The 24,148-nt window shown below is 40.4% G+C and overlaps 1 protein-coding gene across 2 annotated transcripts in view; it reads left to right on the top strand.

Annotated features, from left to right (window-relative positions):
- The window catches only part of LOC149283550 (protein tweety homolog 3), a 45,673-nt gene extending 22,522 nt beyond the window's left edge, over positions 1–23,151 (top strand). The window contains exons 4-14 of one of the 2 annotated variants that reach the window (XM_089497507.1): positions 1,050–1,270; positions 2,906–3,001; positions 6,020–6,092; positions 6,787–6,862; positions 10,819–10,874; positions 11,423–11,515; positions 11,780–11,872; positions 12,000–12,136; positions 14,917–15,090; positions 15,824–15,899; positions 23,086–23,151. In XM_089497507.1, the coding sequence (XP_089353633.1) occupies positions 1,050–1,270; positions 2,906–3,001; positions 6,020–6,092; positions 6,787–6,862; positions 10,819–10,874; positions 11,423–11,515; positions 11,780–11,872; positions 12,000–12,136; positions 14,917–15,090; positions 15,824–15,899; positions 23,086–23,151 (1,161 nt within the window). Of the gene's footprint in view, positions 1–1,049; positions 1,271–2,905; positions 3,002–6,019; positions 6,093–6,786; positions 6,863–10,818; positions 10,875–11,422; positions 11,516–11,779; positions 11,873–11,999; positions 12,137–14,916; positions 15,091–15,823; positions 15,900–18,856; positions 18,938–23,085 lie in introns of those variants that run through there. The other variant, XM_089497506.1, reaches the window with a different exon arrangement.
- The last annotated feature ends 997 nt before the right edge of the window (positions 23,152–24,148 follow it).

Raw genomic sequence — 24,148 nt, 5'->3', positions numbered from 1 at the left:
AAACCTTAATCAGTCCTTGGTCTCGTTTAAGATTCAGGAGCCCATAAGCCTCCGATGCTTCTTCTGGGAGGCTGTTCCATTTATCTACTATTCTCTTCGTAACCTTCTGCCATAACAAACAGAAATTATGTCTACATTTGAAATTAGAAAAGACATATAATGTATTCCTGTGGATCCCAGATGTGTAATAAAAATGTGCATTTTCTCTCCCCCCTCTAAACTAGAAAGCTGCAAACCGCCCATGGCCAGTAACCAACTTATTGGTTTCTCAACAAACCGTAAAGTGGATCGATTTGTCCCTTTCCCTATATTTTCAATTTCGCAGTGCATTAAATAAACTCATATAATCGTATTAACATAATTAATATAAAATAAGCACTAGATATGTATTAGACAGGGCCAGCCCTACAATGGAGCCGACTGGGGCAATTGCCCCAGGCGGCACTTCAGAAGGGGCGGCACTTTGCCGCCCCAAGCGGTTTTTTTTTTGTTTTTTTGAAGCGGAGGAGAGAGAGAGGGGCACCGAGTGATTTTCGCTTACCCGCTCGGCGCCCCTCTCTCTCTCCTCTGCGGCGAGTTTCCCTGTTCGGTCTCAGTGCCGGCTTGTAATGCAGAGCGCCGGAAGTGACGCGAATTTCCGGCGCTCAGCATTACAAGCCGGCACCGTGGCAGCACAGGGAGACTCGCCTCGGACTGTTTAAGAGTAAGTACCGGGGGGGGGTAGATAATGCCGCCCCCCCCGGCGTCGGCGGGGGGCGGCATTTTAAACTTCGCCCCAGGCGGCGTTAAGTCTTCGGCCGGCCCTGGTATTAGAAACCTGCAGGACAGGAGGTAGATGAGATCATTCTAGTCTGGCCACATTTTGCCACCATTTGCGTCCATCAAAAGAAAGTGCTCTACTCAACATCACCGAAACAAAAAGCTCAAGCTATATAAATATATAGTGTTGGTAAAAGAATTGAGTTAAGATGAAAGCTGTGAAGATGATCGTTCCTCTTTAAATCCATTCCCGTTTTAATCTCTCAACCTATTGCGCCAATGCTTTCCAGGTCTTGGATACAACAGTTGCTCTGAACCAAACGGTGGATCCGAGTCTACTAGAACTGGAATCCATGTTTACAAAACAGACCGATTACCTTCATATTGTTCAGAAACTCCAGGGTCTCTTGTACACCCTGGTTCAACAAACCTCAGAGATCCCCTTCTGGAAAAATTCGGATCTTTCGTTGGATGATCTGGCAGCCCGCATAGATCTGTATGATTGGTACCGGTAAGCTGATCTACTTTCCGCTCTGTAAATATTCACTTAGACTACCATGCGATAGGAGCCAATGTTTTCGTGCGTGTGCTGGAGCAGGAAAATTGTACATTTTATGAATTGTAAACCACGGTTCTGAATCCAAAGTTGGGAAGACCTGCCAAATGTTGTGTCTGTTCCCTGCGATGGCGCCAATTGCTGTACGGCCCACACGGAGAGATTATTCAGCGTTCTGAGGACACTCTTTGCTCCGTAGTGCTTTAACTCTGATAATAGCTCGTCGCCAAATATCTGCGTAGTCTTAGATTGGTATTTTTGGCGTTTTGATGAAACTCGCCTGGTTGGTTGTTTGTTTCCAAAGATACAAGCTTCCTAAATCATACTGCGGGTCACCAAAAACGGCCATTTTTAAATCCAAGAGAAATAGCAAAGAAAGGGTTTAACCAAGATGACCCCCCCCCCCCCCTCTAAATAAAAGAACAGATCTTAATTGATTATTTTTTGTGTCCTCTCATCTTTAACTTTATATGAAAAACCTTCGGACAATTTTATCAAGGCTTAAATTGTGGGATAGATTAATAATAATATCTGAGCATCTCCCTTTTTTTACCAGATCGGTGAATCCCACTTCTAACACCAATTTTTTATCAGGCTGGTTACCCACGCCAACCCCTCCTGCTCCCCTACTTTCTACTGTATCTTTCTCGTTTTCTTCTAAAAGCCATGTGAAAATGACATTTTATTCAATTTAATAAATGTGACTTCATTTTGGATTCTCGTTTCCCTTTAAAACAAAACCAGAAAAACTTTTTTTTCCCAGTTTATGAAGAATGTTGCTGTGAAAGTGGAAAACGTTGGCCGGAGCAACTTATCATTCTATTTCTTTTATGATATGTCTTGTGTCTGGCGTGGACCCATTGAAACACTGCTACAAGCTAATACAATTTTTAAAAAGTGTTAAGCCCCATGGAAAGCTAAATATTTTTTATAGGTTTCTGTCGAGTTCTAGAAGTAAATCCCAAATTCCCATGAGTGAACTGCAGCAACCGTAGCAGCTTTCTCTCCTGCTGGGCTTTTGTACTTGTTTATCATACATAGACTTTTTATTGGAAAAACTGAAAGCGGGGCAGTCCTAAAGAAAATAAAATAAAATTTTATTTTTATTTAACACTAATAAAAAAAACCCCAACAGAAACAGACCCTTTAAAGATTGGGAGATAATTACTTGCAAGTAAAGTAATAAACAAAACTAGTTGACTCAGTAGGTCAGATACCTACATATCAGAATTTCCATTCACACCCCTTACGTTGTAGAAACAGATTAGAACATTTTTATATCGTTTTGGGTTTTTTTTTTTTTTTGTTTGTTTTTTTTACTACAATGCAATGATTGGACTTTTTTTTTTTTTTTTTTTTGTTTTTTTTACTTTAGTCACTGTAGAGCTCAAATAGAGTTCCTTAAAGCGTTTTATCTCTTCATCCCATCTGTTTCCTCACACGAGTCCAGAGAGGTCTTTAAATGCATGAAATAATTTAATAATATTAAAAAAAAAAACAACTAATTGGCCTGCAGTATATTTTAATTTAACCAAAACCCCTTGGATTATAAGGCTGTTTGGTAACAAGATTCCTCTTTTCGTTCTGTAGGTGGTTGGGGTACTTGGGGCTGCTACTTTTCCATGTCCTCATATGCCTGTTGGTGCTTTTTGGCCTGATCCGTAATTCCAAAGCCATCCTTGTGGGGTAAGTCGTCTACAATTCCTCATTCTTACATCCTATTAATTTAGAAATTCTTGACATTTTGCCAAAAAGACAGGAAAAAAGATCTGGATTGTTAACCCGTGGAAGAACATTGTCAGAAGGTCTCAGAACGGCCCACTTGCTGGTCTTTTGGCAGTAAAACGAGATTTGCAGATTTTTTTTTATTTTTTTTGCAAAAGTCCACGACTTCGCCCGTTGCCATGGTTATACAAGCTAGCTGGGTTGCTGTTTTACTGCCAGAAATGTTTCTCTCTAATTCCTTGGAGTCGCAGGTTTCTAATGTTTTCACAGGAAGGGATTTTTCAGCTATGGGAGTCTTAGTGGCTTTAATATACATTTACAACAAAAGAAATCTAGATTCAAAAGCTCTTAACATCATCTTGACCACCACATTTAAAGGAACAGTCCCTAGATTTCCAACTTCTACAATGAGAAGGCTCAAAGTCTGATGCTAGCCACAGTGTTCCAATGGGCATGTTAGAGCAGAGATAATAGGGGTACATCTTCAAAGATAAGAACGTCTTTCTAGTAACATTTTACATCAGATACAATCGCTCTTATTTTTTGAGGGTATACTTTTCAAGTTTCATTCAATAAACTTGTTTTTAAGAGGTTTAGCAATACCAGGTCGCAAAGATGCACACAAGTGACATATGACTTACATTTACAGCATTGTCCAGATAAAATAAAATGTGCAGACGATACAAAATGTATAAATTCAGAAAGCAGGACATTGCGTAATATCCAACAAGCCCTGAAAAATCAGCCGTATGTAAGAGAAGGTGATGCTTTTTTTTTTTTATATATATATTTTGCTTTTTTGATCACATACGTACAGATGCAGTCTAACAATCTGTCTACTTTTTTTCCCCATTTGTTGCATTGTTTTAACCAAAACCATAATGAAAGCAAATGTTTGCAACATTGTTATTCTGCCCCTTTTGAATCCGTGTTTAAACCATTTGGAGTTCTCTTGTCCTGGCTTAGGAAGACTTTGTGTATCCAGTTTAGCAAGGCTTCCAAATTACCGACAAAATGGTGATCAGGAGGTTATTGGATAGTCCCGTGTTGGTCCAAGAGAAGATGCGTCTTAGTTGAATGTGACCAATTTGTAAAGTTACAGAAAGTTTGGGTACATCAGAGGTCTCTTCTTAAAATTAAAACATTCTTCACGCAACAAACTACATTGAGCTGTGAATCACAAGAGTGGGGTGAGAAACAAATTAGAAAATCATATAGGTATTAGGAAAAAATGGGCCAGCTGAGACCCCCTACTGGCTTTCGTGCCACCCCCCAGCTCTGCAGCTGCACCGAAGAAATGTTTTTACAGCCCAGGAGTCAGACGGATTCACTTCTCCACCTGTTTCTCTCTTAATCTGTTGTTTTGGTTTAGCAGGATTTCCCGGCAGTCCCGCGGGTCCTCGGCTTTTGGGCTTTCACTTGGCTTTCAGCTCTTGAAAGTCTGTAATTCTCATTACTAATTCAGAGGCAGCGTTGCTGTGCTTTGAAGCTCCCTCACTCTTTTGTTTAATCTTTTGCTGCCTCCGTAGCAGCCTCTTCCAGTTCACACGAGGAGAACGGTGAATCGCAATGTAGACTTTCTTACAAGAAAAGAGGTTGTCCTCCTGTAAACCGATGTATTTAATCAGGACCTACTTTTGCTTAAGAAGCCTAATAGTATAACAGCTCATTAAAAACATGCATTCCGTTGCTCTGATTGCCACACCAACAAATCTAATTAAGAAAGACGTATTTACGGACGTACCAGTCGTTTCATCATTACAGTTGCTTAACGAAGTAGGTGTTGTGGTTCTTCTCCAAGTATCAGAAGATATGATATCACATTGGCCATTGGTCTACTCACTTGTGCGTTTATCGGTTCTGTTGGTACAAGCTGTCAAAATTACCCTGGATCAAACGATTAGGTCCCAAAGAGTCAACGTGTTGACTTGCAAGTGATTACTGGTATATTAATTTGCATTTAATATCATGGAAAAACATCAGATGCATGAATAATATTGAACACATGCCAGGCTAGAATTGTTACTTTGAAACATTCCAGGTCTTCAAAGTAGACCGTTCTTTTCACATGCGTCATTGAATGAAGAAGGCATGGTTTCTATTTTTGATAACCTTTTAACTGTTTTCCTTTCTACTTTCCGTCATATGGAAATAAATTAGAAACAGATCGGAACTTTGTTTTAGAACTTTCCAATCTTTTACTCGTTTTATTCCGGCTGTCTCTGAGCTTCAAGGGGCTGCGTCAAAGTAATTAGATGGATGAAAGGTTAACGGCAGATATTAGTACGTGTTCACCCCTATATATATATCCCATGACTTTATTCCAAAAGGTGTCCTCTGTTGATGGGAAAAAAAGTGATGAAATTCTGTTCGCTTTATATAAGAAATCTTTATAGCGTGTTCCACATTTTAGATGTAAAAAAAGTAAAGAAATGTCATGTTTGGCTGAGCAGGGCTCCCGTTGACTATACTGGAGTGTCGGGTTTTTCCCCTGATCTCTGTAGCACCTCAAGAGAAAACATGGACTCCACAATTCCTTTTGAATTAACCCTGTGGCTCTCCCTATAGAGTTTATCAGGTCCAAACCACAGAGGGATCCAGTACAAATGTTACTAGGGGGCTCCACCTGCTAGAGTTACTTAAATGACCTTTCAGAAGACAATCACCTTGAGAATTCCCAGCATCATCTTAGCTGGTTATAGATGCTGACGGATTAGTGGATATCTGTGAGGTTCCTTGTTTCTTTAACACTTCAGCTGAGTGGAGAACCCAAGTGTTGCATCCAAGGGCCAACAAATTGGCAACCTGAATGACCATAGCAAGATTACCAGCTCCTCCGGTGCAGTTATTATTGGCACATCCTCCTAAACAGATGATCCTATTATTCATATGACGAAAAAAATAAGCAAGCTGATAATGGATTCTTATTTCGGGTGTCTCTTCCCGACTTCCGTTAACCCAACTCTTCTTATGTTGCAGCGTCTGTTTACTCGGAGTACTTGCCCTGATCATAAGCTGGGCATCCATGGGTCTGGAGCTGGCCGTTTCCGTGGCAAGTATCAATATTTTTTGCTTTAATTTACTGTAAGGACCTGACTTCATTCTTAATTTATGAACTTTCTGCTAAAAGTCAGATAATAAATAATTTAAGAAGATAGATTACGAAGCACCACTTAGTATCTAAGGACCTTCTGGGTGATTATTTTTCCCCTGGGTCCTTGGCTAGTCAACAATAATAATATTAGTGAATTCTAGTTTGTATTAGAAGACAGGGAAAATAATCCCAGTCTTTGTAAGGGCCGTAGCCATTCAATGTTTTAAAGCAGATAAGATTTAAAGGGACAGCTTCCTGTCTTAAGTAGAAGCTGCAGCTCCCCACCAGTTCCATGCTCTGATGACAGGCAAAGAAGCAAATGCTGAGAGGTAGACAGAGGGGCAAATGCACATGGGGAGATTCTTGCAAGGGAGACACCATGTACATTTAAGGGGACCTCCCAGCTATTGTATTCATTAAAATGCATATGATGGCCGGAGTGTCCTTTTTTACATACGTCTCATACAATAATAAATCCTAGCACAAATACTGTAGCCGTATTGTGTGTTGCGGTTTTGAGTGACGGATACTTTTCACATGCCGGACTTGTTCTATATTAAGACTAGAAGATTGTCTCATACATGACATTTACTGAAGGTTTGTTTTTTTTTTTTTGTTTTTTTACAATTGATTTCTTTCTTTCCTCCTTAAGGGGTCCAGTGACTTTTGTGTAAATCCCGATTCCTTTGTCTCCAAAGTGATAGAAGAGAATTCTGTGCTCAGTGCAGGTATTTAAAAAAAATAAAAATGACTATAAATCTATTACGTTAACGTTCCTTCACTAAACTCTTTAAATAAATATTAAATATACAGGGGACGGGGGTCCTGCTCTTCTGAGTTTACAATCTAGCCCAAACTGGATTAAGAAGAATAAAGTGAAATACCAGGTTCATATATAGTGTGTGTGTTTGTGTGTATATATGTATGTATGTATATAATATATATATATAAATATATATATATATATATATATATATATATATATATATATATATATATATATATATATTGGGACATGTGGCCAACACTTCTTACTCCTGATTACCCTGGAGTTCTTAGTCAAAGTTGTTGCCTTTTATTGGGTCACTAAGCATTCGGGAACTGAGAGGTCTCTTCTTCAGATGAGATGACTCAGAAGTCTATTTCAGGCACTTAAGATGGACACATCGAGACCTCTAAGTTCCTGGAAATGTATGTGACTATATCTTATTCTACGCAGGCTGAAAAAAAAAGATACCACCTTCGACTAAACAGACCAGCACAGCGATATCCGTCTCCTTTATTACCCTTGATCCAATTCTGCCTCTGTCATTAAAAGCCAGATGCCCTTAAACGACTATTTGCCATTTACAGAGGAGCGAGTGATATCTCCGTGCTTTTTTTCCTGACACTTGGGTCTTTCTTTTCATTTGAAGATTTTTTTTTTTGTAGCTGATATCATCTTCATAATCATTCTGTAAATCAAGGGTTAAAAGTTGATCGAAGGATTAGTCTCTGCTCACTACATTCCATACATCAAAGTATTACCCATTTATGAGTTGATAAATGGCCGGATTAAGGATTTTGTGCCATCCCCGCAAAAGGCAGAGGTTAAAGAAAGACTGAGCTTGCCGCATCCCCGACATACACTTTTTTCTCCCCATAGAATAACTCCACTCGTAGTCCGCAGCTGCTGCTTGACCCTACATTAACACAGATTCAACAGAATGCTTAATTTGTGCTCGGTTAAAGGTGACACATCCATTAAAGCTGGAGCAAGGTGACCTACAATAGGAAAAAGACCCCAATATTATTTACGTCCGTCTTTGTAATACGGTTTTAATACCGGTTCATGTTAGGTAATAACTCAAAAGAGTTAAAAAAAAAAAAAAAAAAAAGAAGAAATCAATATGGTGTAATCAAGTCCGGAAAGTGCTTTTTTATATTAAATTAGTATAATCCAGCTACTTTTACATAATGGCCTATAAGTAGTCCCATCTGCCAACACATGGCCGCTAATGGACACATCTTCCAAAGTGCTAGCGCCGTGTCAATGACATGTTACAATTCATGTTTTACTATTCCCTGTTTAAATGAATGTAAATGATAATGATGTGCCTAAAACCACTTTAAAGGGACAGTCCCATGTCCCTGACACCTCTACCATGGAAAAACGCGAGTAAAACGAAAAAGAAAGCATTTACCCGATACAGAATTTTCAGCCACGATGCAAAACTGTCCTCCATGATCATTATCTGGAGGTTGGGATTTAGGAGGATTCTATAGAATCCCCCCATGCACTTGCAAAAAGAGCATTAAAGGGCAGCTCACAGGGACCATATGGGAATTTAAAGGGTCCACACAGCTATCGTATGCATTAAAGTGCATGCGATGGCTTTACATGCTTCCCTTTCTCTCGGTAGTCTTGTAAAATAAAAGGGCTCCGGCAATAATTTCTGTTCCCTTTTTCTAAAAGTGTCTTGACCAAGAAGATAGGCTTCTGCATTTAAGTGCTTTCTCTTATAAATGATTAGAGGAACAAAGCCTGCATCAGTCTTGGGTTAATACTTCACCAAAGTCTTCAGCTTATCATAAAATTCTGAGTTGATGAGTTCATAAAGAGAACATAGAATCTGATGTCAGATCAGACCCATTAACCCCATCTAGTCTGCCTGTTACTTTCCTGATGTGAAGACTCAAACTTGAATAAGTCCTTGGTTTCATCATAGAGACCTCTATACATTATAAAGACCTATCTCAGTCCGCTCCTGCTGCGGACCCTGTCCCAGTCCGCTGCCTTTGCTGGCCCTGTGTAATGTATGGTTCCATCAGTGAGGGTTCTAACTTCCGTTAGCGAATATAAGTAAATGTGAGGGATTGCATCCTCTGCATCAGCTGCCGGCATGGTAATGGACCGTGTGAGGTGCGCGGTCAACTATATTGCCCATCCCTGGTTAGCTAGGAAGTAGTATTATATTGTTATTGCTAATTGCTGTTTTAATGGCTGTGGTTGGGCAATAGACAAGTTATACCGGGACAATTCTAAGGGGCTGATGATCAGATGGCCTACCCAGCGCCAACGTAGACTAATTAATTATAGATAATGTGTGTCGGCCTCCATCGGCTTTTTTTCAGAAGAAGCTTTCCTGTCTGAGTCTCTGTCCGAGTGTTCTGTAAGATGCATTAAATATTTAGTGTTGACTTCATTTTGACATAAAAATAAGGTGATAAAATGAGGTGTAATAAAAATGGAACTGCTGACATAACAGATGCTCATCAACTCACACTCACTCTGGCACATGGATACTTTATTTTATTCTTGCTACCTTTTAGCCTCAAACCCTTAATAATCAGCCGATAAGTTACTGTTTCAGTTTCACCATGGCCCATTTTTGGGCCAAATGTTTTTCATATGATAAATCTGGAATACTGAAAAAAAAACAACTAATGTTAAGAAGAGTCAGATGACAATTCACTCTCCTCGACACTAAGGCATGTTTACAAGCGGTAGTAACTTCACCTGAGGGACTATATATATATATATATATATATATATATATATATATATATATATATATATATATATATATATATATATATATATAATATAGACATGCCCTCCAATCTACCTGCCTTCCAGTGATCATGGTTGGCCGGCTGGGAAGTCACCTTGTTTTTTTGTTTTTGATAGTCCTGTTTGTCTGTGGCAACACCATGTGCATGTACCTCATCTCTGGGTATGTACTGTATATTGTATGCTAATGTCCTTAGAGGTGTACACATCATTACTTCTACAGATATCTAGACTTCTAGACAGGCTAGTCTTACCCCTTTTTTATTCTAGTGCATTTATAATGGTTTTTGTAAAAACAACTATATTCGAGACTAAGGAGAAGGGGGGGGGGGCATTACTTTGGCTAGTAACAACCGCTTGAGGTTGGAGTAGAGTGCGACCAAGCAATATAGATTCGTATCAAATGTACTAAAAAGAATATCCCAGGCCATTGATTATCGAAATGTGGGACTCCCACAAGAATATCAATAGGCTTCTAGTGGAACCAGACAGAGGTACTCTATTGTCCTTTTTTCTGTAATGTTTGTTTTCCAGAAATGAGGGAATTTTTCCCAATAACATGCTTAACGATGGAGTTTATGATCCTTGAAAACCGTGTTCCTGATGTTTTTGGCCAAACAGCCATGATTTGTATCATTGGGAGATTTCTGTTGGAAGACCACCAGCCACCGATAGAAACAATGTCTCCACAAAGCTGAAAATGGCTATAGTTCGACCAGACATAAATATATGGATTTTAAGGGAAACAATTCTAGCCGTTAAGATTCACATATTAACCCGGGCACACTAAAGAACAAAAGGTGGAAAACTAGGAAAAACAAGAATATAACAAAATCCAAATCATGAGTGTCCCAGCTTCTTCTTTAATTATACTCAAACATCATCAATCCCTGGCAACGACCACTTTAATAATTTTATATAAGCGAGATGCTGAAATATGCTTAACAGTATTTGAAATGTTTAATTATTTGGAATGAAGCTTTTAATTTTTTAAACATTTAGAATTTTCTGTGCTGTGAAAGTTCTCCATAGTTTCCGGCTATATTTCCCAATGTAAACCATCTTCCACCGATCTGTACTTTTATTGATGCCTGTTGGCACTAAGAAACGTGTTTTTCATTGTTTTTGCAGACATTCTAAACTACTATCTGGTCTGTAACACTGGATCCATCAACCCCTTCCAGCAGGTATGTAATAAAATACTAATATTTCAAATGTTACAAAGAGTCAGATAGCAATTCCACGCTCCGGGACAATAGAGATTGGGTCGTGTCTGTTAACATTGCTTCTAATGATCAGGAATATTTAGCGGCATTCCAAATGATTCTCCTTAGGGGTCTGTATGGAAAGGAAGTTTGATATGGGAGGTGCGTGACCTTAGAAGCTTTTTGCTCTTTTTGATAGGGAAGGGTTGAGGAAAGACTAGTCCTTCTTCACTGAGGACCATAAACTGGGACAGTCTTGCTTCTGGGCTGTGTAGAGTCCTGAATTAACTGGCCATGTATGTATGTATGGGCATCGCCCAGTACAGGGCTTTAAACGGGCAGGTGGCCACAGTACATAGCCATGGCTGCATTGGCAGACATAGAATCCAAACTCCCTCCACGTGAGGCTACATTATCTCAAGGGTTTGTTGTAACACCGCTCTGAACGCTCCGCACCAAATCACTTGTCAGAATAGGGGAATGTTACATTGCTTTCCCAATCTAAGTGAATGTATACGTGTCTCCCAAAGATGTTGTCTACTGGTCACAAAGCATTGGTGGAAATGCAAGACGATGTTCTGGATCTCTTGAGGTCAGCTGTGAAAGAGTACCCCAACTCGAAGGTAAGGCCTAGTATGGGTTCCTGATTTTCTGCCGAGGACAGTATTTTGATGTTGGCTAGTTTGCTGGAACCCGTTAAATATTTTACAAAACAAAAATGCCTACGATGTGTGTGGGTGCAGGGACGTAAACGACCATACGCCCTGCGCGTTTGCTAGCGGTGTAGTTGCCCTTTCGGAAAACGACCATGATGTTTAAGAAACCAAATGTTGATTCGAGCTAAAACTCTTGCCATCTCACTGAACTCTTATCCTTTTTATCTTAAGGATTACCTCGTACGCATTCAAGGCATTCTTAACTCCACGGAGATCAATTTACAGCATTTAACAGCGCTGGTGGACTGCCGGGGTTTGCACTTAGTAAGTTTTGGGGTTTATCGGCCATGCTTTTGTATGATGAACAGTAAGGGTTGGGCTTTCATAGTAGTCGCCTCTGTGATGTTAATACTAAGGGTGGATGTTTTTTTTTGTTTTTTTTTGCCCCAAGGATTATGTGCAGACTCTCACAGGTTTTTGCTACGATGGGGTCGAGGGGCTCATTTACCTGGTCCTCTTCTCCTTTGTGACCGCGCTGATGTTCAGCTCCATTGTATGCAGTGTTCCTCACACCTGGCAGCAGAGGAGGTAAGTGGCATGTATGGATAAACTGCATTTGATTCTAGGCGTATTCACTACCAGGTCCTACTTATCAACATGATCTGTAAATTTCACAAACCTGTGCATGAAGCTGCCATGTGTTGACGAGGCAGTGAAACACCTAGGTTCTAAAATAGATTGGAAGCATAACTGAAAATCCTGTTTATTTTACCCTTTTTTTTTTTTTTTGTACCCTAACCTTGATTTGATTTTTATTTCCTACAGTCTTCTGCCCCGTGGATCTTGCGCCGCCCTGTGTCTGAAACACTCCATCCCATCACTTTAACCCAATCCTCCCTAACTTTAATCTTTATACCTAGTATGAAGGAGACATATAAGAACAACCCTGTGTGTCTGAACTGTGTATAGGAAAACCATTCATTTTATTGAGGTCCACATTCCCTGTTTATTGGTGGGTAAATTGTATCGGAAGCATACAATTTTTATATATATATATATATATATATATATATAATTTATTTATTTTTGGTAATATACATTTCCTTAATTTTCTCACCTTTTTGTCCATGATTTCTCATTTCTCGTGCACTACAAGGTACATTCCCTTTAAGTAACAGTCAGTGGTGAGAGTCTCAGAGTGTTGTGAAAAAAACGCTTTCTGTGATACAACTGGTTAAAAAATGACGGTTTTGTCTGTTTCTTTTTGAAACACCCACATTATGTTTCCACTTGTATGATAGCTGCCTTTCCCTGCCAAATGAATATCAGAATTCACTATTACAAACCGCATTCAATGTCCTCCGACAACAACAGAGAGGACTGCCCGGGACCTACATAACTCTGATTACCCAAAACTCGCTACTGCCACCTGGTGGATGCTCTCTGGAAGTACATGTACATTTCCACACCTGCTTTGTACGCCTTGCACCTCTGCAACAGTCAATTGTAATCTATCCTCTGCTCTCGAAAGGTTAAATTTTTATTCTGTTTTATTGCACTGTGCATATCTGGGGAGTCTGCGAGGCAGTAATGCGGGGGAAATCACGGGTTTGTTTCACACGGTTGCACGATCAGGTGAAATTCACACGTAGGAGCATTTCATAGCTGAATAGCTCAGCTCACATACAGAGGTTCTCCCGATGAGGCTGTAGGCGTTTAACCCACGCAACACAACGCACTGCGCAGCCTTCTGGGAATATAATTATTTTAGTGATCTATTCCACGGTAGTTTAATACATGCTTTAGGGTTTATTCGTGAAAGCTTGAGTTGAAATAGGATGATTCAATTCACAACAGTACCTACATTCTTCATTAACAGCGGTGTCAGAGCCATTAAACTGTCCCTTTATTTTTCACTGCTAAACCTGAAGGATTTCTCCTGCAAGAACAGAGGTGCCCTCCATAACGCATAGCTCAGAAGATTTGTTCCACCTTTTCTGCGATGTAACACTTTCATAAAAACAACATTTCTAAAAATAATTCTTTGACCGTGAATGATTTTGCCTCATTCATAATTATTCAGGGAGTGCTTAATTGTCATGTGACACAAAATCCGAAGCTGATAGGTTGTTGCCATAGAAACTAAGGACCATCAGAGGAAAGAATAAAATGACATCATCCAGGCTCACTTACAGGTTTCATGAATATCAAACTTAGTCCAAAGGAGCCTGAAAGAAGTTGTATTTTGCTGAGGCTTTTTATTTTTTATTTGGGGTTCTACTTTATTCTGGGGTAGAATAACATTTAGTTTCAATCTTTGACTCTCCCCCCCCCCCCCCCCCGTTATTTAGCAGCGTGGCTGCTCCTGATCCAGAAAGTTGGGATACTCATTTATACTTTTGGCTCAAGGACTGCTAAGGACTTAAATGAGAACTACTTTTTTTCTATTTAAAACAATATTTTCCCTTTTTTGTTCTAAAACGGTTCTAGTGTTTAGACACTGGCATATTAGCCATTGGTATGGGTTCAAGCTCTGTTTGCGAAAGTCTATCCTGGACTTATCATACTGTCTTGTGGTGAACAATAGAATGACTCGGTCTTAATCTCCCAGTCAGACTCCCTGACTTATAAAAGTCTACGACGAAACAGATTTCATTAGCATTGCCATAAAGCATCAGCTCAGTGTGGTGCTTGACAAATAAAATATCACATGACTGACAGCAATGGCCGCCTCCAGGTCTGCAGATAAAGGAATTTTAATGGAACAAAATGAAATAAAATCAGTTCTGATCTATGGTACTAAATACAGCGCTGGATTTTATGCTCAATGAAGATTTTTTTTTTCATGTGGCTCCCCCATTCAAACTAAAGGGGAAACTGAAATTTAAGGACTGTCATTGGTTCTGAAAATTCTCTTTGGACTCTGTGTAGTCCGGAGAAACGATTGGAACTGTCGCCTGCTGTGAGGTCCTTCGAGAGTAGCTTAACTCAGTGACTCGCATCTAAAAAACCTTCCCCAGAAATCATTCTTTAATCGTGTAAAACGTATCCTTCTTTATAGCTTTTGCTGGAAACACCTAATTGTCATGTGACTTAAAAACCGACACTGATAGGTTGCCAGAGAAAGATAAAAACCCTTGCGTGAAAAGAATAAAACAGATGTGCTAAGCTTTACTTACTAAGCATACTAGAATGTGCAAGCTTCTATGTGTTTTACATAAAGATGTGCTTCAAATATAACCCTTGCCAGGTTGTCCTAAAAAAATAAAAAAGCCTGCTGAACATCAACTCAGACACAGGCCCTGTGTTTTTGGGGAGATAAAAATATAAAACAGCGGCCTTCTCATTGACTTCTTTCCTCCAACCAGGGCCAATTATGACGAAGAGGAAGAGACCACTACCCCAGGCAACCGCCAAACCCATGATAACCTGTACAGGGTGCACATGCCCAGTCTGTACAGCTGTGGGAGCAGCTATGGTAGTGAGACTAGCATTCCAGCCGCTGCACATACTGTCAGCAACGCTCCTGTGACTGAGTACATGTGAGTAGCCTTCAGAGAACCATAGACTAAGGGCTAGCGTATTAACCGGTCCCTGGGGGACCTCGCGATCTCGGGAAGGGGATGGACATGAGTGGGTTTGCATTGCACGCGGGAGATTAGTGGTTCCTCCTGCCACTTCTAGAAGAAGCCACCATTCCGAAAACTGAAAAGCCAACAAAGGGCCACAACCCCCTTGCGTATTGTGATGGTGCGGAGGAGCCATGCTTACTTCCTAGATGGCCTTGGCTTCTTATCCCCTGCAGTCAAGTTGGAGTCAGTTTAGACATAGGATCATAGGAGGTCCCTGGTCCCACCATAGGATGTCCCTAGTCAACAGATACTCATCAAATAAAGCCCTTGGTGTTCTCAGACATGCTATGTGTTGTAGAAATGTTGTTAATACAGGGCCAGTCCGTCGTATAAGGGATATAGGCGGCTGCCTAGTGTGCTGTGCTGGGACGTAGCACCAATTCTCTGCTGTGTTTGTAAACACGTACATACTGGAGATGTAGTTCACATAGGGAGCTAGAAGCCTTAGGGTTGGTACTGTATGGGGGGCTACAAGCAGGCTTGGAGTCCCGTATGGGCAATTACATTTCCAACTAAAGTTAGAGATACAATGTATGGCTCCATCGAGCCGAACTGACACCTGTAGGGATGCTAGTCTGTTTGTTAAGCAACCCATTTTGTCCATATTCTTAATATGTTTTTTCCCCTTTTTGTTAATCTGCAGGAGTCAGAATGCAAATTTTCAAACCCCCCGCTGTGAAAACACCCCTTTAATCGGCCGTGAATCACCACCTCCTTCAGTAAGTTCTTACCCCTTTACCAGACTTAGTTTGCGATGGCTGATCTTATCTTTACTACCTTTCTGGCTATGGGAACCTCTCTTCCCTGATTGCTCAAAGTTATTAAAGAAAAAAGGGGGGTAACCCACCTGTCTGTATACCCTCGGACTTTCTTATTTTTACGTATGATATTGCACTCTGCCTTTGGCATATTCCTCTTTCGCTACATCATTCATGGTCCTAGGATATAGTAGCTACAACTCAGTTGACTGCACATGTGTGGCTGGTTTTAACAACATACACACACGTGTCTATATGTAAAGCTGTGTGTCGCCACCGAGCCCATGCATAGCTGTCTGAGACCCCCACGTCTGTCCCACCTGCCCCATGTATCCAGAAGTTGGGGAACATTTAAACTGGAGAACGATGTCACTCATGGTCGGAAGAATTTACCCTTCCTCCTAGTTTCCTAAACTTTAGTTTTTGGGATGCGTACCAAATTTTGACTGGTATGACAGTTCTGTCTGTAGATTAGTTCTTGTTACATGATCATAACTCTCGACATTTGAAATGGCCAAAGGACGCTTTTGTTTTAGGGTTCGTGGCTAGTGGACATGAGTTCGTTGACACTGACTTCTTATGTGACTGTGACCCGGTCTTTATGTATCTAAAGAATAATAAACTTGTTGCACAATTTGAACATATATATATATATATATATATATATATATATATATATATATATATATAAGGGGTAGTAGAAGTATTATTAAACACTCATCTACACACACCAGACAAGCCAGAAGACTTGCTTTTCCCTCAGAAATCTCATGGTGCTTTCACAACCACAAGGGATTCTGGGTAGGCACATGCAAACAAGGTTAACAATTATCACCTTTGCCTCTATGTCCACTTTATACATGGATTCCTTGAAAGTAATTGCCCGCTGTACAAGACAGCCTTTAGACAAAACTCAGGAAGAGGTACATGTGCCTACCCAGAATCCCTTGTGGTTGTGAAAGCACCATGAGATTTCTGAGGGAAAAGCAAGTCTTCTGGCTTGTCTGGTGTGTGTAGATGAGTGTTTAATAATACTTCTACTACCCCTTAAATTTAAGTGGAAGGGTTTCCATCACCTTTTACCCGCCATAACTTATGTAATGGTTATATATATATATATATATATATATATATATATATATATAGTGACTTTTAGGGCTGTAGAACACTGTGACATCACTCCTACCCAGCAAACATTCTGAGCTCTTAGAAAAGCGGGACATCAAAGAAGGAACCTGGGTTCCAAACTGGGACACTTGGGCGAAAATATTATATACCCAAATAATATGACTTCTTAAATTAATAAGTGGTGTCTTTTGCTTCTAGTTATTCCAAAAAGACTTAACCACATTTAGGTAAGGTGGAAAAACCTATTCCAGGCGTTTATTCTGCCCAACAGTTTGGTTAAAGAGACGGCATGCTTAATATGGATAATATATTTAACAGTTTTGCTGACAGAGGGGTTTGTGGCATTTTACAGCATTGCTGTGCGATTTTCTGTGGTTTTATATGTAGAATTTTTAAGTTTCAAATGAGAATTTTTAACACTTTCCCCTCCATCTGGCTGGAAACAGCGTTAATAGAATAAGCTGAGTAGATGGGAATGCTGTTACTGCTTTAAATGTTCACGGAATGCTTTGCCGTGGGATTTTACTGCCGTCATCTGGTTATTGAAGCAACAAAACACTCCTGTCTCCTGCAGTTATGCTGTAGATGGATACGCGGGCACTATTTATTATTTATTTATTTTTGTAAAGAAAAAGAATATTGTAATTTTATGCCGTCCAAATAATGCCTCTGATTTCGAGGGTCAAAATCTAGTTTCACGGGATGAGCGTTGCAGAAAGCGCCTACGTTGTCTGTAAGACTGATGGCCCTGCCACATCCCCGTGTCCCCAGAGGCTACTCATTAGAGAGAAGATTGGGAAGGGTCATGCGAGACTTGACTAATTAAAAGTCATTATTCCGATATCCCCGATTGCATCTGCTCATTACAGCCATTGGCTAATGGGACGGGCAGACCATGCCAAACAGATATTTCATTAAAGCTGCGCATTTTTCTTTTAAGGTTTCGATTCTTTTTTCGTGTTTGTATATTCAAACATGTTGACTGTGTAGTGGTAAATAATTTTAAAGCTCCAGCCCTTCTTTCCCCCAAATGAACAATAATGGAAAGGGGGGGAAAGATTCTGGGAATGCCACGTTGGAAATTTTCCGAGCAAAGAACCATTCACCGTAAAGGTCTACCTCTGCTTGCGAAGTATGACGATTGATAATATGTTTGCTCCGTGTTATGAAAACCCAAATGTCTTGGTTTGGGTAAGGGGTATTTGGGAAAGAAGCCCCAAATTCAGCATTATTGCAGCCATACTTAAGGGGTTATGCATAGGCATGCCAGTGACATCCAGGGTGTTTCTGAAGGCTTCCCGTAATTTAATAAAAAAATTAGGTATTTCATAACTAGTCTTTTATCAACCAAAAGGTGCAAGATGTGGAAATTCACCGTAAAAAATGTATCAAACAGTAGGTCTGGTTTTAGAAATATGGGTTCTTTCTAAATACCACATACTGGTTAAAGACACGGCCAACGTTAAGTGATAATTACCCGCCATGCTTGGACACAGTGGGTTGCGTGTTGTGGTCCTGTAGCTGCAAAAAAATTCGACTCCTATATAGCAGTAAATATATGGCTGATATTTGTTATTTGTGTTGTTGACTCTTTTTTTTGGTCCCCCGGTCAGCCCTAACCCCCGTATGTTTCCTTCTTGACCCAGGGCTATTCCTGTAGATCTATAGCTCTCCCCCTCTTACTTACACGTTGGCGTACATACACCGTGGCGTGTCAGCTGCACTGTATCATGTTTCATGCATGTTCAGGCTCCACTCTCTTTTTCTCTCTTTCTCCTGCTACATCGCAGTTGTATTTGGCTGCCATGGACAGTAGCAGCCATTTGAGCTGGCAGTTTAAACCCTTGGACAGTGCAAGGACGTTCTGGTAACAGCGCCCGCTATTGGAACAGGTACTGATACAAGGTCCTCCTTTCCCTCACTCAACCCTTGTCCTACCCTAAATCCCCGCACTGTTCTCCTCCTTCTCCCTGGCGAGCTCCTTGTTTTTTTTTTCCACCCCACACATTTCTTCTAGCAAGACCCGCTCACGCTCAGTATGGAGGCCCAAAATGGACTCCACCGATGCCAGCAGCTACATACGTTATGGACATCGTCACATATCCGGTATTTGGCATGAAGAGTGAAACCATTTCCCTCTAATCGGTGTGTTCCCGCAGGCCGGAACCCACAAAAACTGTAAAAGAGACAAAAAAATTGGCTGGCATCTAAAAAATGTTTCCCAGAACTTGGCTCTTCTTAGCTTCTCATTAATTAATGGCATAAAATAAACAATTTAGCTAGGTTTGTGGATTCTCACAACAATAGAGCGCATTATGCATTTGTGCGGGAGCTTAAAGGAGCCCCCCAGCCCCATTTCCATGATAAAAGCATAACTGGGTCCGTTTTGCATAGAAATTAGTGCAGACATTGTTTGGTTTATTTGAGTTTTTCTGCCTCATTTAACTCCGCCCCCAGCTACCTCTACTCAAAGCAGGGAGCATATCACAGTACACTTCTCGCACATGCTCAGAAGACCTCCCATTCAGGGGGCGTGGCAGCAGCCATTCACACGTATGCTATCTGGCACATTCAGGTTGGGGGTGCTACTGAGCATGTGCCAGAAGTCTATTTACCAATGCTTCTGCCCTTCAATCTACCGACCCGGTCAAGTTCAAACCCCGTTCATACCCTCATCATTGCAGCTTTGATTTATTTTCAGCTCCTTTGAATAAACACCTAAAAATACAAATAGTTTGGGTACCACTATATCAGTTTTAAAAAAAAAAATGTCATGTGCATCCATAGCCTACATCCTGCGTAAAAAAGAATAATCCATCGATTCTGTTAATTTAAACAGCATCTGATCCCCCCCTTCCCAACCTGATTTTATCAATGATATTGGGCAACATGCCTCGGAGGCTATATAATATTTTTCTTCTTTGCTCTGATTTTTCACAATGCTGGCTTCCGTTTTATTTCCCTTTTTGTGGTAGTGCTGGGAACTATCAAACTATATTGGAAAATTTCCAGTGGCCTAAAAGAAAATCAGAGAAAATAAGGGGTTCTTTTCTCTTTAGGGTTAGATCCATGAGTATTCACTATAGGTTTTGGGATCTTTGGGTTGACCATACATTTTTACAAAACTTGGGGAAAAAAATCTTGACGGTGTGGCTAAAAACAACTTCCGGCTTTAACAGATTGCCAAAATTCTTTACCGGTGTATCTGCTACTTTTACTAATATTTCATATATAGAAGCACTCGTGTTTTAGTTAATGTTATATGCATTTAATAAACAAGTGGAATTAGGGGGTGTAATAAAAACCAAGCTTCTTACTCAACTTCATGGTCTATATAAGAGATACGGGCATGAAAGCCGTTTGGCAGGACCTACACAAGAACCACACACCTCTTCCGAAACATTCCAGCTTCAGCCTCATTTAACCTTCCTCACCGTATTGTCTTCTCTCTCTCTCCGACTTTGCTTGTCCCGCTGCCCAGCTAACCACGCTTCGCTTACACTCTGCATCGTGGCTCACATTAACGTGTCACAAACATGTCATACGCTTGCACGTTTGTATGCATGAAGAACCGCCGGGCTAGGACCTGCTTGCCAAATGCTACTGTGGTCTATATGTCATCTAGATTACTCTGGTCCCTTAAACATTTGTGCTGTTCTTTCTCTCCTTCCCCTTTCACAGGTGTTTTCACATTGACCTCCATTTAGCAGAAAACAATGATCATTCAGTGGACATCCTGTCATACTCTCCCCTTTTGTTTTCATGGATCCAGTTGTCGTTCCTTCCCCCTATATTTTAGGATGATTCAGAGATCGGGGGACCTGTGGGAGCCATTAAAACGCACAATGTCCAAAAACATTAATTTGAACAATAATAAGTCCTCACAAGACACTATTATCCATTGTTTCAAACAAGGCACGGAGCGGAACGGCCTGATAATATAAATTGTATGTATGTAAAAATGTGTAGAGCCCTTAGAATACCATTTTATTGTATGAGAGTTGGCCGCCATTTTTAAAGTAAGGATAATCCTATCCTGACGTACGTTTCGCAACTGGCCGTGACTTCATCAGGGGAAACTTTCTCTGTGACTAAACAATAATTCCGTGTCAGGCAGTATAACTTAGCATTTATAGAAGGAAATAAGAATACAATCACCCTCGCAATTCATAGCAGTAGACCCGTCCAGCGGTATGGGCATTGGTCAGCTGGCATTATGCGTTCCACTATGGGAGTTTAGGTGCTCGCTAGCTTCGGTGGAAGATCCAACACTCGTTCATTGTGGGCTTTCCTTACCGAGACAGCGTTTTTGGATCTAGCAGCATGTCGTTTGAAACGGTGCATCCTAGTGTTTCATTCCTAGAGACGTTATGATACAGGATACACTGTACCCAATCACCAGTATTGGGATTTAGCTTTGGGCCGCATATGATCATAGATTTTTATTGGTTCCTGATGATTTTAGTGGGAGCTTAATACATCCTGGGGAGCTTAATAAATCCTTCATGCGGTTCAGTCGGGAATGATCCCTAATTTAAAGGGGGCACTCAGGGACACTGCATTACAGTGCATATGATGCCTGGAGTGTGTCCCTTTAGGTACCCCTAATAATGTTATGGAGAGCCTAGCATGTTCAAACCGCTTCCATAGACTCTCGGGAGTAACACCTGCTTTGCTTCTGAAAATCCCCAGATGGTTACTTTTCAGAGGAACGTGGGTATGGGGAGTGCAGGACTTCTTAAGGGGGATAAAGAATTGTCTCGGATTTCTTGTGCTGCCATTGGTTCTCTGGGGTTTTGTGTGATGTGTGTCACTGGACGCATTTTTTACATGGAAATGATCCTTAATCGTATTCTTTTGTCACCAGTTACTGGAGAGGTAAGACTATGATGTATATATCATTTACAGCGCTTTAATTTCATTTTTTGGTTATTTCTATGATGTATATGCACCTGTGTTGAAGTCGGCCGCGTAATGTTCACTTTTGGTAACCCAAGGTTCATGTATTGAATGACTTCAGTTTTCATATGTGCATAACGAGCTTTGTACCTTTTGTAGTGTCCCCAATCAACCTGTTTACAATATTATGTCTTTTGTATGTTTTCTATAAAATTCTTAGATTTCACACTGTTTAGATAGAGGAAGTATCTGTTTTCTGTGTAGATCTTCTTTACTTGTTCATGCCCTCATATTATCACCTTTGCGCATGAGTTGTCTAACCAAGCACTCTCTGGCACAATGTGGTCCATTGGACTCTACTATGGCCTCTAAGCCTCGCTGGTGTTCCTGTAGGCTTTATTAGGTTACATCTGTTTTTAATGGGGTCTAGCCAGGTATCATGGGAATCTTGACCCGCAGCACTCCCCATTCAAAAGGATACGTTTAGATAAACCACACAGTGTTATGAATGGCACGGCGTTGGAATTAATCTGTGTTGAGTCAAATAGACTGCATTGAGTCTTTTGGATAAGCCATATTACTCTCAAACCCTGTGTGCTACTCGGCTGTTATACTTTACAAATTGCAACGTTATGAGAAAATGTCTAATCCACACTTTTTTGTTTAACATACAGCATTTTTTAACTTTAAATTCTATTGTTTTCACTGTATCTTTTTTATCTTTTTAATCCAAGCCTTGGCCAAAATGTTTTAAACATCCTGTTTTTGTTGGCAGTTCTATTGTAAGAGAATTTCTGCAGGATTAAGGGCAGTCGCAGTTAACAAAAATCGTATGTTAAAAAATGTTTTGGTTTTTTTTTAGTATCTGAAACTAAAACATATTCACTTATATGTAGTTCCACCAGGCAGGAATGATAGGTCAAAGCGCATAATAATGAGTGTGGCTTTTTGTGATACATATGTCTTGTTACGTTGTAGCTTCCATCAGATGACACAAGCTGTAAGGAGTTGTTGACCAGACCTATTTTGTCAGAGCTGTTGTCGATGTAACTGATATTAAAACATATATTTCTTTTGATGGTTCTAATTTCTGTTTTTTGTGTGTCCCCCCCCCCCCCAGTATACTTCCAGCATGAGAGCGAAATACCTCGCCACCAATCGTCCTGAAAGTGAGCCCCTACACTAGTGCAAGTGACCCCATCCCAACGTACTCGAACCCAGCAGGTCATACCCAGAACATCTCAAACCCGAATCCCTCCTCCTCGGATTTCCAAACCTACCGCTCATGTCTTGATCTTGTGCAGAAGCAGCTTAGGAAGAGTCACCATCATGTTGCCAGGAAAAAAAAAACAACGTGGAAAAACAGCACTAAGGGGATTTGATCCTTCACCTCCAAGGCTCCAGATGTTGCCTTTCTACGGATCCATTTCCGCACACAATGTTTCGCCTTTTGTGTTTGAGGTTACGGAGTCCCCGCATGTAATGTTTCAAACACTCGTTTCTCATTGTTTTCTCGTTGACATTTTTTTCCAGTTTTTTTTTTAGATTCAACGCCAAAAGATCATCAGATGTTTTACCCTAAAATTGGGACTTTTACCTTATGCACAACGTGTTACTTTCCAAAGTGCAGAGAGCAGCTTTTTTTTTTTTTTTTTTTTTTTTTTTTTTTTACGGAATCTTTGTTTTTTTACATTTCTGGAAAGTTTTACTACATAAATGAATGCACGGGGGGGCATTGTACCGGATCAGCGGCCCGGCTGTTTTTCCGAAGCATTGGAGTTATTAGTTGAATTTACTATATAATTTACTGGTTGTTCTTAAAAGTACTACAAAAGGCAGGGTCCCCCAACTTAACGTATGGACAAACGGTCATGGGTTGTCTAACAGATCACATATTAGCACAGTGTTACCCGTTTACTAACCTCCGTGATAGGACATAGGTGACCCTCTTTGTAAATTGTACTCCATTCAGAGAATTGGGTATAGCTTCGGGTGCTTAACCCCACCGGCCTACCTTATCAAATCTCATCAAAATCTAGATGCATCGCCATATCCAAAGCCATCGTAAAGTGTAGAGAAGGTCCGAGATCCCATAGAAAAAGCATTAAACGTTATCTAGGACTGTAAGATTTACAGGTGTTTTGTAGAACCTACTTGTATATTAGTTATTTTATATTTAATGC

This window comes from Sceloporus occidentalis, unplaced genomic scaffold (genome assembly GCF_023333645.1).
Source record: "Sceloporus occidentalis isolate IW3139 unplaced genomic scaffold, rSceOcc1.0.p SCAF_103, whole genome shotgun sequence".
In the NCBI taxonomy this organism is placed as follows: Eukaryota; Metazoa; Chordata; class Lepidosauria; order Squamata; family Phrynosomatidae; genus Sceloporus; species Sceloporus occidentalis.
Note: the sequence above shows the minus strand (reverse complement) of the source record. Positions and strands in the feature narration are given on the sequence as shown.